We start from the raw sequence: 15,806 nt of genomic DNA on the forward strand, positions 1-15,806 counted from the left end.
GAGAGTTGTGTTTGTATTCTTGGCACAAACACATTTCTGGTGGGTGTTAGACCTTGTCCACTGTCCTGTTTGTGATTCTCACTGACGTAGTCTCAAGGTGCAGTTGGAGGATGGAGGTTTGGGAACGTCAGAGTCACATCTCTGCTTTTTGGAGATGACATAGTTCTATTTGCGTCATCAGACCACAACCTTCAGTGCACATTAAGTGTGAAGGAGCCGGGATTTGACTCAGCACCTCCAAGTCTAAAGTCATGGTTCTCTGCTGGAAACTGGTGGATTGTTCTCTCTAGGTTGGGCTGAGCTGCTCAATCCAGTAAAGGAGCTTAAAGATCTGAGGACCTTGTGTGCAAATAGTGAGAAAAGATGGAAAGAGGGCTTGGAGCAGTGTTAGCCTTAACATAGGTGTTGAACATCTAAATCTAAATGCTGATGGTGTCAGTTTTCTATGGCTATTGTCCTGTAAAATAAAGTGGCAGCAAAGTAAAAGTAAATTCCCACATTAAACATATAGATGCTCTAATCTCTACAAAATACTAATAGAATTTTGAACTTTGTGCAACTGTCTTCTGGCCTCACCTTCATGACAGCTGTGGAGGTTGGCTTTGCCGTGTTTGTCTTCTTCCAGGCTTTGGTTTCTGTCTGGTTCTTTGTTTTGGGATACAGAGTCTTTCTCCATCAGATACATCACAACAATGGTCTCCAGGAGGCTGAGCAGCATCAGAGCAAAGATCCCAATGCAGTAGACCGCTGAGGGCAACAGGCAGAATCATTAATGTCAGAGAAATAACTACTGATTTAGTCAGCAGGTGCTGTTCCTGCTCTGCTATGAAGGCAAGACTCTGGGCTTCTTTACCTATTAGTGGGATCCTGTTTGATGAGGCCGGCAGGATTTCATTGAGGATAAGTTGTAGCACTGTGACGGCGAGCAGCACGGTGACTTTGAAGCTGAGCTTCTCACCGCCGCTGTCTGAGATCAGGAAGGAGCTCAAGTCCAGACACAAGAAGAAGAGGACGGGCACCAAGAAGTTGACGATGTAGAGGAGCGACCTCCTCTTCATGGTGATCTGAGACATTAGGTGTAAGATTCAGGTGAATCATCAAACTTCCCAGACGCAGTGTAATAAACTGATTAAGTCGATACTCGTAGTTTAATCGTAGCAACTGGACTTGCTTGAGTTCATTGAAGATGTTTCACCTCTCATCCATCCTCTCACATAAAGAGGTGGAGGAGCAACAAACCCCCAACTGAAACCCAAACTCAGGTGTTAATGGCTCCTTAAGGATATAAGTATCTGGAACTCCAAACTAGTCAGTCAGAACTTATGAAGCCTCTTGGATGAGCGGTGGAACGTCTTCAAGGAACTCAAGTAAGTCCAGTTGCTATGATTAATCTACAACCTGGATGACTGAGAATCTTCAGACATGATTAAGTAGATGATTCATGAGGTTAATGTAGCATACAACAGTGTAAAAGTAAATATTTTGTCTCTTGTTGAAGCTCAAACATACAGCTGTTTGCACTTGAATGGTTCAATAATACATAGTTCTGCCAGTGTGTGTGTGTGTGTATGTAGTTATACATACAGTGTAAACAATGACGTCCTGGTCGAATAAATCAGTGGCGTTTTTTGTGGTGACCGTCATGTTGATGAAGAGCCACTCGTACTGAGTCCTCATCAGGTCACGAGACCACTCTGTGGCCTCCGAGGAGTTGTCACTGGGCTGGAGTCGAATGTCTTTGGCTGAAGGTGAAGATGGAAAGAACTGTGAGGTTGTTGGAGACAGCAGAGTTAATGACAAACCTGTTCTTTAAAATCTTGATGTAAACAATGGGCAGCAGCTGGACCTGAAAACCAATGAATGGTTTCCTACATGACTAATGCAGACTTTGAAAGCAGGCAGTGATTCTGTTTATTCGACAACAGGGTACAAATCAATCTAATGGTATCTTTGAAACCTCTGTGGGGGTCCGGTGGACGTTTCTGGAAGGCTGGCTGTGACTCCACACGTTTCACAGCTGGTTACAGACGGTGCTGTAGCACCTTGTCAGTGAGATTATTCCTGAGGTGTGTTTAACAGAGTGGACGAGCACAGCACAGGATATCTGGAGAAATGAATACATCCTTCTTCCTGTGAGGCAACAGTGCTACCAACTGCGCCACCTAGCAGCCCATATGCAGACATGGGAAGCATAAATCAGGCTTGAAAGATTAGAAGCTGTTAACGCAGAGCTTGCATTATTAATGATCATCGATTCTGCCTAATGAGTGGTGTATTTAATTACCTCGTAGTAGATCTTCACTGTGAGAAACAGCTGCAGCTGAAGACATTAGACTGCATATAAAGCAACTCTAACCCATTCATCCATTAGCACAATAATAAACATGTCCTCACCGGTGTGTATGACAGATTTAAAGGAGAGGCTGCAGCTCTGAATGTCGAAGGGGAATTTGTAAATGTGCATCCTGCAGGTGCTCACCAGCACCTGGTCGTTCTGGACTTCAACGTAACCTTTATCGTTGATGCTGAGGTAAGGGCTCGGAGGGGCTTTGTCCTTCTCGGTCCTGTGTGGAAACGCAGACATTAGAGGTGCTTCTCAAACTGCAGGTAGCTATTTGATCCACTGAAACAGGCCAGAATATCAGAAGACAAGAACATCCACCCCTTTTAGAGTTTGTCTCGTAGCATATACCAACAAGCAGGTATCTAGAAGATTTAATTTTTGTTCGTTTTGCCGATGAACTGCACCCCCCACAGATCCAAACTGTGGCCACTCTTTTTCCTACAATCAAGTCATGAGCTAAAAAGATCGCATTGATGAGTGTTGAGGGAGGAACATGTCTATTAATTGGAGCAGATGTCCCCATAAACAAAGCAGATATCTGTTGGAGGGATTAAGGTTTACTGTGCCATTAATCTACGATGAGATAATGATGCCACAGAGAACAAGTGATAAGAGCAACTAATGCCTGTTCTGCTGTTTATTTGGTATATTTATGGTATTCACTGATCATTTATCAACTGGATGTTGCAACACTGCTTGGCTTAAAGACTGGAAAGAACAAAACTTGTAAAAAAAAAAAAAGAAAAAAGAAAAAAAGAAGCTGCAAGTGAAAATAATGACGAATATCTGTGAGGTCGTCTTTTTGTTTTTTGGGGGGGATTTTTAGACGGAGGGTGGAATTTAAATCAAATTAAACTGCGCAAGCGTATTCTAAAAAAAATTCTGATTTTACTTTAAAATACAGATTTCTGATGTGGATGTAATTTATAGTTTTGGTCAGTTTTTTTGTTTTGTTGTTTGTTTTTTTGGTTTTACTCATTATCTGCAATTTAACAAAACTGTGAAACTCTGTCCCATTACAGTAAATCGTTAAAAAACTAAACCAAACTAAAACCAGATGTGGTCAATGTAGACAAATACGCTGCTTTTGAATCAAGTGGGGCTAAGATTTTTATTATATATTTTTTAATATTTAGACGACGCCTACTCTGTGTGACTTGGCCCTCTCTCTGTAGTTAAGCCTCTGAAGATGAACTTTTATCCTCTGAACTTCTCCTGACCTCTCTAAATGGAGATCGTATGACATCAGTCTATAAAACCTATAACAGAGCAGTCTACACATCTTCTATAGGATCTATAGGCCCTCCCTGTACCTCTCAAGGTGCCGAGCTATCTTCATGTGTTCCCTTCCATCCATAAATCTAGATATGATTTCCCACCAAAGGACGGTTTAAGATCTAAGGTACGAGAGAATCCTCAGAACTGATGCTGGCATTGCATAAACTGTTCTCCTGATAAACCTTATTTCAGCCTTAGTCATCTGAGTCTCCGCTGTGTCTCTCTGTTTCCTCATCTTCTTTCAACCTCTTTAAGAGTTCCTGGTGAGGTAACGGTGCAGACCTGTTCTCACCTGTGTGACATCATTGGTCAGTCGGCACCTTGGCCACGCCTCCATACCAACATTTGTTTATTATTTAGTAACATTACTTGCACATCAGGATAAAAACATTCCTACACACACACGTGATTGTAGGAGTGAGTGTGTTGCATCAGCTCCATCTACCCTCTGACAGAAACATCACCGCTGGTTGATGGAACGAGCATCACGGACTGTGCAGGATTTGTGATTTTGTGCACGAGTGTCTCCACAGACGTCCAGTTTGGAGCATAGTTTCACATCATGTCACAAGTTAATGAACATACACTTAATGGTGAGGCTAAGGAGCTGAGGAACACGTCAGCTGGTGTCTTCACAAACACGTGTCTGCCGATACAATTAGACTTACATTTCCTCAATAGTGAGATCTGGTTTCCACAGAATCTCAGTTGGAAGAGAAACGTTATCGATTCCACAGAACTGATTTGGATCCCAGGAAATGTACTCGTTGTGCCACCTCTGCAGAGGAGAAGAAGAAGCAACGTGCTAAAATGCTTGAATAACAGTTTAAAGTTTCTCAACGAAGCTCAAAAATGTCAGTCGTCATCGTCTCCTGACAGAACTCACCGTGACAGTCCAAACATAAGGAATGAATTTCTGGTCTTTCTCAACCTGTAAAGAAATGAATGTGTGAGAAAACCATTCCAGACACAACGAACAGCAAAAACATCAGCAGCAGCGTCACTGAGTGTCCTCAACAGAAAGTTCATTTTAAGGTCGTCTGCACACTCAGAGGAACAGTTCATACTCTGGGATGAGAGATTTAAATTAAACTTCTTTGCTTCCTTTGCAGGAATCTGATGGCAATGGAAGATCGGAAGTTATATTTAACCTCTCAGAAGTGAACGAGAAAGAAAGAAAGAAAGAACATCCCGTTTCACCTCAGACTGCTGTCATAAATCATCTAGTCATCATCTCATCAAGACAGTAAATGATTGCAAAATAATAAAACCAGACACAGAAATGGAGGCGTTTGTGGTTTACTCCTGCAGCACATCTTCTCTCTGCGTTGGTTTAAGCTACTGTTTAAAATTCAGACTGATAAAGACACAACGGAGCTATTAAACCACCACTAAGCTCTGTGTTGGCAGGACAGTGGAAGGATCACAGAGAATCCTCTTTACTCTGATCACCGAAGGCTAAAAGGATCTTTCTGACCAAAGGTTTTCATTGTAGATTCGATGCTGAAGCCACAGACAGTTTCCTAAAGCATGCACTCATTCCTGTCTGACAGCATTCTGACTCTGTGCAGATGCAGTCCACATGCATGACACAAGTAAATGTTGTAACTGTCTTTTGAAACATGGATAAATGAAGCTTCAACAGCTCACCACATCCAGGATGGCGTACAGCAGAACCTCCAGGGACACTCGTGTGGGGCGTCTGTAGTTTCTAACGGGTCGGGTCATGGAGTACAGCTCGTTGTTTCTGGTCATGTTCAGGTGGTTTAACACGTCCTGATAGCTGCAGTTCTGCTCAGAGGACGCTCCAGCTCCTGCAAAAACCAAAGACATGTTCCTTCATTGGAGTTCATGTGGACACCAGTTTCTGTTCATGTGCAAAAAAATGACATCAGTCTCTGTGGGCTGGTGTCTGAATTCATAATTAAACCATGAAAGAACACCAGCTCACAATTACCTGCAGTAATATCCAGTGATTGCGGTCACTGAAAGGCCATTATGAGATGGGCGTTGGCGGCTTCGCAGCATTTCAGCTCCTCAGCGCGCTAATGATTTTTGAGCAGTTTCTCATTTCAGTTTAAATGTGACTCAACGTTACACTAAACAGGAGCTGTTCTAGTAAAAGTCAACACATTTTCCTCATCTGTTGTCACTCAGATGTTGTTTTTTTAAATGATGTGAGGAAAACAAATGCAAATTTTGATACCGATGTAAATCCCTAAAATTCTGATTCATCAGCAGTGACAGGTTACTATGACAACCAGAGCATCTCTGAAACTCAGCAGAGCTTTAACCTTCCTAACCCTTAAATTAAAAACTTAAATCTACACAGAATGTTCAGGAATGAAGTTTAGCTTTTCTCCAAACTTCATCCAAACCTACCTGAGAGGAAAAGCAGAGCGAGGAGGCCGACGAGCATCATGACGGCTGAAAATCCAAAATCTGTGGAGTCAGCGTGCGTCCTTGTCCTCTCAGCGCTGTCTGGAAATGTCACCGAGCCTGTTGTGGTAATAACACGATCCCCTAATACTGGAAGAGGGCCGGGCAAACCGGATCACGCATCCTTTGAGAGTTTTTTTGTAATCTCATTAGTCTAACAGCCATCATCTGCGGACGGCGGATGCTCCCACAGGGGTCACAGTGTTTGCAGGAGTGGAAGGAAAAATGGCCTGTAATGACTGTTAAAGAATAATTACTTTTATTTATGTGGCACTTTCACATGTACAAAGTGCAAAGAGCTTTCCAGGATAATGACATTACAGAGCTGGAAGATGCGACGCACTCGACATGAACGTCACCGAACACAAACAGATGAAGGTGCAAATAAAATGCAATTAAGACACATGAGTGAAAAATGTAAATAAAAGAAAATGCAACTAAAGAAATAAGTTCATATAAATCAGATAAAGTGCCAGCTAAAGAGCAAAGCTTGCACAGCTGAAATACAATGACTATATAGTTCAATAAGAACAGCAGGAGTGACTCGCTGATGTCCCACAGTCAGGACAAAGCTGTTCCAAAGCTAAATGGTCTGCACTTATATAGCGCTTTTATCCAAAGTGCTTTACAATGTGTTTCTCATTCACACACACATTCATACACCAATGGTGACAGAGCTGCCATGCAAGGTGCTGCCTGCCACTGGGAGCAACTTCAGGTTCAGTGTGTTGCCCACTGGACACTTCGACTGTGGAGGGGGATCGAACCACCAACCTTGTGATTGGAGGACAACCTGCTCTACCACCTGAGCCACAGCTGAAGGAAGCTGAAGGAACATCAGTGAAAAAACACATGTTCACCCTTTATTCTCAGTCTGGTTGCTAAATACGCTCTGAAATCTGGACACCACGGGTTTGAAGTTCTTAAATGCATGACAATAATAAAGAAAAATGACTGAGGGAGCATCAGTATATCTCACTCTGCACTGCAGAAAACAAATGATGAAACAAATTATGAAAATCTGGCGGCAGAGGTGCCACAAAAAAAGATGTAAAAGCGACAGGACCTGTATCTAATAACATACATAATAAGAAGATTTCTGAGGTACTAAAAGCACAGTAACATGTTGTCATGTTTATGGTGACACACTGTAAAAGAACAAATAATTATTAGGAAAAAAACAACAAAAAGTAGATTTTTGATTCTGATTGTTTTTGGCAATTTTGGCCTGTTTTTTGTTGTTTGTTTGTTTGTTTTACACTTAACGTGTAAATTAAGAATCAAAAATCTCATTGACAAAAGCCCTCTAAAGCAACAGAATGCCATCTAAACATCAGACACAGAAAAAAAGCAAATTCAGAATCCTGATGAAGACAATTAAACGGTTTTTAAGAAATAATTTACAAATAATGTCAGTTTAAGTGATGATCAGTTTGTTTCAGTGAACTTCAGTTCTGAGAGGTGTGGGTGAGTTTGTGTCGGGTTTGTGAGCATCGGTGAGGGCCGGAGAGGCTAGCAGGATCAATTATGCACCTTAAACTGAGGAAACAATAAAAGCTAGTAGACTTATCTGAACCAGGATCCAACAACAGACAGCCAAAGACGAGGAACGACACACATCCAGTCCTGATGATGGGATCCGTCTATAACCTGCAGTTTGTTCCTGACCAGGAATTAGTCACATCCAGCTGGTTGTGGATTCCTGAACTACTCAGATGTACTTTCATCTATTACTCTTTTAAAGTTAACCACAAACGGTAAAGTTCTTCTTCCCTTCAACAGTCCTTCATGCTTCCTTTGTTAGCAGCAGCTCAGCTCAGGTGTGTTTGATTGATCGCCTCACTTCCTCCTTCCTGCCAGGTAGAAATAAAAGGACTATTCTGCAGGTTTTCTTTACATTCTGCTACAACCTGCATCGTATCATCAGCGTTAGATTAAGTTTTTATAAATGTCAGCCTTCATGTTCGTAGTTTGTCTCAGCTGTGTTGTCGCCGCTTTTCATCATTAGTTCAGTTCACAAATCAGCTCCTTAAAAAATCTCCTGCTGACTGACACATCATGTTACTGAATGTAAAGAGTTTAATAAGGAGCTATACAACAAGTTAAACTGATAAATCTACTAAACAAGACTCATTTTAGTCGTTGGAGGAAACTTTCATCTGGAGCTGCAGGTTGTGATTTCATAAACGTTACAGGTCACTGATGGCCCCACCCAGCATGTTGGTTGGGCACCTTGGCTGTCTGTGTTTTGCCTCCTCAGGTCCCTAAACTGCTGGAGGCTGACTGGGCGGTCCTGCCTGCTTGACGCTCTTGGACCCAGCGCTCCCAGGTTACAAAAGGGCCAAACCCCTCAGCTCCTGCTCGCTCTCGTCATGCTTGTGATTTACAGCCACGCTGTCGTTTTGGTTTGTGTCTCTATATCAGACAACATCTCGCACCGCATCACATCCATCTGCACCTACACTGCTGATATCACTGATGTACACATCTCAGTTTGATGATATTAATTCATAAAAGATAGCCCTTTCTTCTGGCAATGCCTGTCGTCTCCTCTCTTTTGTTGTAACCTATTTGCCACGCTTCACAATAAAACACTGATCGATTCGTTCATCCATTTGTTTGTCTTGAGCATCATCGTTTAGTTTTTAAGTGTTGACAAAAATTAATCTTTTGTTCCAGCCTTGAATTATTAGTTTTTGCAGCGTACTTTTAGTTTAGTTTTCAGCACAAAAAACATGTTGACAACAAATATTTTTCATCATAGTTAATGGAATTAACACTTTCGAGGACCTCGGTTGTCGTCAACGACGCAAATGAACCTCAACATTAAAACCACTCGCTTCATTTTATGTAGGTTCGCCTCGTGCCCCTAAAATAGTTGTTTGTTATGTTCCTCACCTGGTTCCTGAGCAGTTTCTGCAGATAGATCCTTTAAAAACAAAAGAAAACATACAGTCGGCCAAAGGACACATATCTGTCATGAGACAAAAAGATCATCCATCCAGAACCAGGAGGTGAGTTCTTTCTTATCATTTGCTGTTCAGTGCTCTGAAATCTTAGTCAACCCTTTTATTCTCCTAGAGTGAATATTTCCTTGCCTGGGATATGGTTTACCTGCCATTGGCCATCACTACAGTTATAAGGTTGATGTTCATCTTGTCTTTTTATCCCAGAACAGTCGAGCCCATCGTCAGGCGTCCTCACTGAAGGCCTCCAAAAGAACGCCTTAGGGTGATACAAGTCAGAGTAAAATCCACATGAATCCTTTGTACCAAGATGCCCAGTGTTATTCTCCTCACCAGTTAGTGGCTTTATGTTGTGGCTGATCAGCGTAGGAGACGCTAAACATGATAAAAACGATATCAAATGTCGTTTCTGATGCTCTCTTCCAATCTCACACTCTGTAATCTGAACCCGACATAATGAAATCCACACATGGACGGCTGCATTAGCTCGAGAGTGTCCACATGGGACGCCAGTTATCAGGCGAGACGTCCACTTCTGCGGCTCTACGGTTAAAATGTGCTCAAAGGATGTTCAGTCTTCCAGAATCTAAAATAACCACCATCAGATATTTTAGTTTTTTAATCAATAATTCAACTTTTAATTGTCATATGTGGGGGGAAAAAAAACTAAGCTTTAAGCAAAGACCTGCTTGAATTTAAAAATGTGCAGAGTGAAGTTCAGTTTTGGTCCAGCAGAGGGCAGAAATCAGCTTGATGCTCTTTTATCAGCAAACTCCAGTAAACTGTCTATTGATATAAATATATGTGCTCAGTGGCATTGCTAAAAAAGATATCGACTGACTGAATGTGGTGCAACAACAAAACAAGGGGACAGTGAATAGATTTACTGACCAACTAGTGTAGAGACGAGTGTAACAACAGCAGATCCTCACTGTGATGGACAGCAGGTCTGTTTTTTCATGACAGGTTTATAACACAGAGAACATCAGGCTGCTGAGGACGAACCTGATCGGTTTAAAGTGTGAGAGACGGATGAGCTGTGAGGCGAAAGAGGGCTGATGCAGGACCGGAGGCGGAGATCTAACGGAGAAACAACATAAAGGATTACAGAGTCAGACAGAAGACGGTCTTTCAGTTTGTGTTTTCGTGCACTTGTGTTTCCAAAAACTACACAAGTTCAATTTAATGTTTTGGTTTTGTTTTGGCGGGGTTTTAACAAGAACTTACCAAAAAAAAGACTCTTTCATGTCAAAGTGAAAAGTGATGTCAATTAATTAAAAATGTAAAATGTAAAATAAGTGACTACAGAAGCATTCAGCCCCTTTAGACTGATTCAACACAGCAGGAAGTCACAGCCAGTAAAACAAACTGAGTGCAGTGATTGTGCAGCTTTGTTGAATTACGTGGATCAATTCACCACAACATGGTGAATAAAATGTGGGTGAACCTGTAAACTCAGGCAATAAACCCTGTAAACCAGTGACACAACAAAAAATCATCTAATTTGACATCATATGACTTCTTTATTTTGCTGATTCCAGCTGTTGTTTTTCTTGTTCTACTTTCTCAACATTCAGCATTTAGCTTATCTGAGGCTGCAAACAACACTTTGATTAAACACAATGCACTGGACTGGCCGCTGCAGGGACGTTTACCTCAACGCACAAACGAATAAATCATCTAGAGCACAGTTTTGCCACCATGGAAAAGTTTAAAATGCTAAATCACATAATCGCCAATACATGAAAGAATCTGTGTTTTTTTTTATTTCCTGCATTGTGCGTCGACATTGCTCACAAAATATAAACCAGCGATCCTACTGACTCTCTCAGCTACCACATCATGTTCAGACACCGACGATCTAAAACACGAGCATCACAAGGAGCCGTCCCACGTTTCTAAGAGTTCCACTGGATGTACATGAAGCACAGAAAGAGCGACACAGTGAGAAGGTAGAAAACGAAGAAGGCCTTGTTGATCCTGGCGGCCCAGCGGGCGGACTTCCCTCCGTCTGCTTTGCAGCCGAGGTGCAGGTTCAGAGTTTTCTGCAGCTGCTTCAGCTCCTCCAGGATCAGCAGCAGCACGTAGGACTCTCCTGAGTGAACGCTGCTGTTGACCTGCACAGAGAGTTAGATTAGTCAGAACGATGAAGCCTGAAATCTGTCTTCTGTTATTTTTGTTGTTTTCACTGATAGAATGAAATAAAATCCAAGAAGTCTGGTTCTAGTAGCATTTAAAGGCTCATCAGACACTTTGTAAAACTCACAGGCACAGTTTCTATCACAGTAACAACGGCGTTATCTTCTTCACACCGATCGGAAGGTAAACACTTATAATCCATGTCTGTGAAGATTCTCAGTCATCCAGGTCGTGGTTATTCTCGTAGTTTAATCGTAGCAACCGGACTCGCTTGAGTTCCTTGAAGACATTTCACCTCTCATCCAGTTCTGACCGACTAGGGAAGATGAAGTCTCCCCAGGAAGATGAAACCACATCCCCACCGAGCCACAAAGGAACCTAACGAACCCCGTTGTGTCAGGGGGAGCACTAACGACTCACATAACGAGGGGGAGGAGCAACAAACCTCCAATCGAAACCAAAACTCAGGTGTTAATGGCTCCTTAAGGATATCTGGAACTCCCAACTAGTCAGTCAGACCTGATGAAGCCTCTTGGATGAAACATCTTCAAGGAACTAAAGCAAGTCCAGTTGTTACGATCAATCACTTACTTATAATGCAGTGTTAATTCCAGGAGTAGCGGTTTGCAGTAGACATGTGTGAGTAACAGGGTTCAAAGGATTAACCTGTTAGGATCGTGTAAAGTTGGAAAGAACCTTTTAATGGCATGCACACTGGATGAATTCGGTCACTGGGCTTGCAGCCATAACACAGCGTCTGTATGTATAACTCTGTACCTCTTCGACAGCAGGCAGCAGCTCGTGTTGTTTCTCACCAGCAGGCACAGCACAGACGCACAAACAGCAGTTCTGCTTTTTATCCTCTGAAAAAAGACACAGAAGTTTTACTAGAAGAACGACAACAGAGATCCACAGTTCTGCTGCATGTAAGCATCACAAGGCTGCTTGTTAACGACTAAGAAGAACCAGAAAAATGTCCAGACTGCTTCATCGGGACAGTACAGGTGGGGTTTGGTGTCTCTTTGGTAACGCTGAGCAAACAGCTGTCATCACAAAGACAGAGCACAGACATTAAGCAGACGTTGCTTCAAATGCAGCGTTGATGGAAACACACAAAGCTAGCTTCATATTGGACGATAAACTTTGGCCTCAGCGTTAAAAACGTATATTTACTTGCCAAGTTTACGATTTTTATCTATTTCTATGTTTGTCTCTGTGCACAGATGTCACCGTGTGTCAATAAAAACTCATTAATATGAACAAAAATGAAAAAGACAGTGGACTTTATATGAAATATTGAGTCTAAATGTCTACACCTGAAAAAACATTTCACTCCTTCTCCTCATAGGACACCGTAGATTCTTATAAAGCCGGATTAAAACTAGCATCAGCAGCCAGAAAAGTCCTTTCCGGGAGCATCTGTTAAGTTTCTTGTCGATATCGAGGCTCTCACCGTCATTACAGTCGTCGGTTTTGACTTTTTCCTCCTTGCCCTCCCCGTCGTCCTTCAGCCTGAGCTTGTCCTGAGACTCTTTTTCCATCAGATACGTGACCAAGATCGTCTCCAGCAGGCTGAGCAGCATCAGAGCAAAAATCACAATGCAGTAGGTCGCTGGGAGGAGGAAACAGGAAGTAACTACTTTTTGTTCCGGTGCAGGTAAACATCACAGCCCCGCGTCGGTCCGTACCTATGAGCGGAGTCTTGTTGGACATGGAGGGCAGGATGTCGTTGAGGATGAGCAGCAGGACGGAGATGGCCAGCAGCACGGTGACTTTGAAGCCCATTTTCTCCCCTCGGCGGTCGGAGATGAAGAAGGAGGCGAGGTCCAGAGTGAGGAAGAAGAGGATGGGCAGCAGGAAGTTGATGACGTGGAGGAGCGGCCTCCTCTTCATGGTGAACTGAGAAAACAGATTCAGGGGTCAGAATGCGTCGACCAACACAAACCTCAACATCGCTGGGATTGGAAACCTAATCCAGGATTAAGCACGATGTTAAAGACAAATCTACAGGTCAGTGTTACTGAGTTATTTACACTCTACACCAAAACGAAGGTAAAAAGGGACATACTTGGTCAAGTTTTCGGAGATAAGAAAGATATACAAGTTATGTATGTAATTATGTAAAGAAGTGATGCACAATTCAAGACATTTGAGAACACAAATTAGAAATGAGTCCCCACAGGCTTGTTTTTCTTTCCCTCCTGAGATTTACAAGAAAATAAAAGACATTCCCTCATTTGATGCTCTACAACCTCCTAATTAGGTGTTTATTTAGGCAGAGATCTGGATACCAAACTACTTCTCTGTGTTCTCGCTTATTCTGTTTGCTGTATTCTCATAATAATAATGCGTACAGTGTACGAGAGCTGGTCCCACAGTTTGTTGTCGAAGGTGAAGTTGCTGTTGGTGATGGACAGCTGCACGAACTCCCACTCCCCCTGAGTCTTCATCAGCTCTCGAGAAAACTGCGTTGCTCGAGACGCATTTGAGAAAGGAAAGAGTTTTATTTCATCCGCTGCAGTGAGACAAGACAGAAAAGCAAATTAAAGAGTCTAGAAGTCGATAACGTAATAACAGTCGATAGCGTGATAAATTTGCACTTTTTAAAATGTAATAGGGCAATAACATAATGGAAGTCCTGAACCAATAGCGCAATACCTTTTGGCCAGTAACGTAATAATTTATTACGATATTGGCCTGGTAAAAAAAATAATAAAATCTTTGCAAATGTAATAACCAAAATTTTTCGTTATTTTTTTGTTGGCAAATTTAAGATGTTCTTGGCCATTGATGCATTATTGGCCGTTATTATGCTATCAGCCGCCATGACGTTATCGGCCATTGTTATGTTATCGGTCATTATCACGTTATCGGTCATTATTACGTTATCGGCCGTTATTAGGTTTTCGGCTGTTATTACGTTATCGGCCGTTATTAGGTTTTCGGCTGTTATTACGTTATCGGCTGTTATTACGTTATCGGCCATTGTTAGTTATCGGCCATTATTACGTTATCGGCCATTATTATGTTATCGGCCATTATTACATTATCGACTTCTACAAGGCGATAAAATCACGGCAGCACTTCACCGACTGAAACGCACAAACTCCCTTCCTCACCGCAGTGGCTCGTGGAACCGATGGAGATGCTGCATTTCTGAGTGTCGAAGGGGAACTTGTGGACGTCCAACTTGCAGGTGCTGACCACCTTCATGTCCCCCTCAAACGAGATGGTCCCATCGTGGTACATGATGATGAAGGGGGTCTGAGGGGACTCGTCCTTCTGTATCCTGACACAACACAAAGGCAAAAAATCGTAAAAGTAGGAAAATCCATGTGATGAGCTGGAGATGCTGGACATTTCCAGATGATGACAACACTCAGACAAAACCCTTTTCATGGCATGTGTGTAGACTATTTAAACTATCTGCTGTGTTGTAATAACTATGAACCCTCTGATGCTGCAGCTCGTGTTGTTCACCTGCAGGATAATGAGTTTGCCTTTTTATGACAGCGTAGAAACTGTTGTTTAACAAAAGTGAGCACACAGTGACCGACTAAACAAGCACAAGGTGCATTTGTTCAGAAGGTAAACAAATGAATCGCTAATAATCTGCTTAAATATGAACAACCACATGTCGGGTTGACAATAAAGACGATTGCCCGCATTCTCCACCAGAACTTACCGTCACCTGCCTCTGATTTAATTTGTTGTTTTCCAGTCATCAACAATTTCTTTTTCTTTTTCAACGTACAATATGGACACTTGTGGAAAAATGAGCTGCCATGAAAAGTCTAATTTTTAGCCGCACGTCAACAACAACAAAAAAAAGTATAACGCAGAAGCTAACTGGTGATATTTTCTAAACCACATGTATTGAGTATATCAAGCTAAAATCTCACAAATACCGTTTTAAATTTTCACTGCTGTTGATAAAAAAAAAAAAAAGTTTCCAGCAAATCAAAGACGGTCGAGCTGAAGTCCCCTAAAGATCAGAGATGGAATAACACTGGTTTTCCAAATCCACTCTCCTTAGGTTACCTTTAATTTTCTTTTCTATGATCTTTCACGGTTTCTGTCTCAAATATCTTTATGAAAAATACACTCGATATAATGCACAGTGGTGGACTGATTCTGTCCAACGGTAACAGGATCCAACAACCAGCTCCTCTAAAGCTTATTAATTAACAAGTCATGTCTGTGTGCTTATTACAAGCACCCTTATTGGAAGATGCATTTGTCAGCTTCCTAATCGTGTTCTATTGACAACAATATCTCCCACTCATACTTCAGGGCTGTCAAGTCTCATACTTCGGCCATGAGGCACCTGCTGCTGTCCAAACAAAACTCACACCAAATAAACAGACGCTTCAATGCGACTCCCTCAAGAAAAAAAATACAGATTAATCGGTTCAATAGGCTTTCTGTGAACACAGGATGAAGTCAGGTGCTTCAGTGCAAACACTACAGAGACCACCTCGGGCACAGTAAACACTGCGAAATTAAAAAAGCGCCTTTCATGCACGAAGAGTTTTCTGCTTTCAGTTCATCGGTCGTAACCACCAAACTGTCAACCCAGGTTACAGGAGAAAATATGTTAAATATGTCATCTATTTATGAATCCTGTCAATGCATTATTA

At 42.1% G+C, this 15,806-nt stretch overlaps 2 protein-coding genes across 2 annotated transcripts in view; both read right to left on the reverse strand.

Annotated features, from left to right (window-relative positions):
* Positions 1 to 6,044, reverse strand: part of LOC103367834 (5-hydroxytryptamine receptor 3A-like) — a 6,898-nt gene extending 854 nt beyond the window's left edge. The window contains exons 1-8 of the mRNA XM_008295987.1: positions 6,005 to 6,044; positions 5,273 to 5,436; positions 4,509 to 4,553; positions 4,291 to 4,400; positions 2,395 to 2,564; positions 1,585 to 1,742; positions 854 to 1,064; positions 551 to 747 (exon numbers count right to left, since the gene is read on the reverse strand). Of these exons, the coding sequence (XP_008294209.1) occupies positions 551 to 747; positions 854 to 1,064; positions 1,585 to 1,742; positions 2,395 to 2,564; positions 4,291 to 4,400; positions 4,509 to 4,553; positions 5,273 to 5,436; positions 6,005 to 6,044 (1,095 nt within the window). The remainder of the gene's footprint in view (positions 1 to 550; positions 748 to 853; positions 1,065 to 1,584; positions 1,743 to 2,394; positions 2,565 to 4,290; positions 4,401 to 4,508; positions 4,554 to 5,272; positions 5,437 to 6,004) is intronic.
* Positions 6,045 to 10,775: 4,731 nt separating this feature from the next.
* Positions 10,776 to 15,806, reverse strand: part of LOC103367835 (5-hydroxytryptamine receptor 3A-like) — a 13,858-nt gene continuing 8,827 nt past the window's right edge. The window contains exons 5-10 of the mRNA XM_008295989.1: positions 14,286 to 14,455; positions 13,521 to 13,681; positions 12,855 to 13,065; positions 12,620 to 12,778; positions 11,944 to 12,029; positions 10,776 to 11,144 (exon numbers count right to left, since the gene is read on the reverse strand). Of these exons, the coding sequence (XP_008294211.1) occupies positions 10,926 to 11,144; positions 11,944 to 12,029; positions 12,620 to 12,778; positions 12,855 to 13,065; positions 13,521 to 13,681; positions 14,286 to 14,455 (1,006 nt within the window). The 3' untranslated portion in view covers positions 10,776 to 10,925. The remainder of the gene's footprint in view (positions 11,145 to 11,943; positions 12,030 to 12,619; positions 12,779 to 12,854; positions 13,066 to 13,520; positions 13,682 to 14,285; positions 14,456 to 15,806) is intronic.

This window comes from Stegastes partitus, unplaced genomic scaffold (genome assembly GCF_000690725.1).
Source record: "Stegastes partitus isolate 25-593 unplaced genomic scaffold, Stegastes_partitus-1.0.2 Scaffold1092, whole genome shotgun sequence".
Lineage (NCBI taxonomy): Eukaryota > Metazoa > Chordata > Actinopteri > Pomacentridae > Stegastes > Stegastes partitus.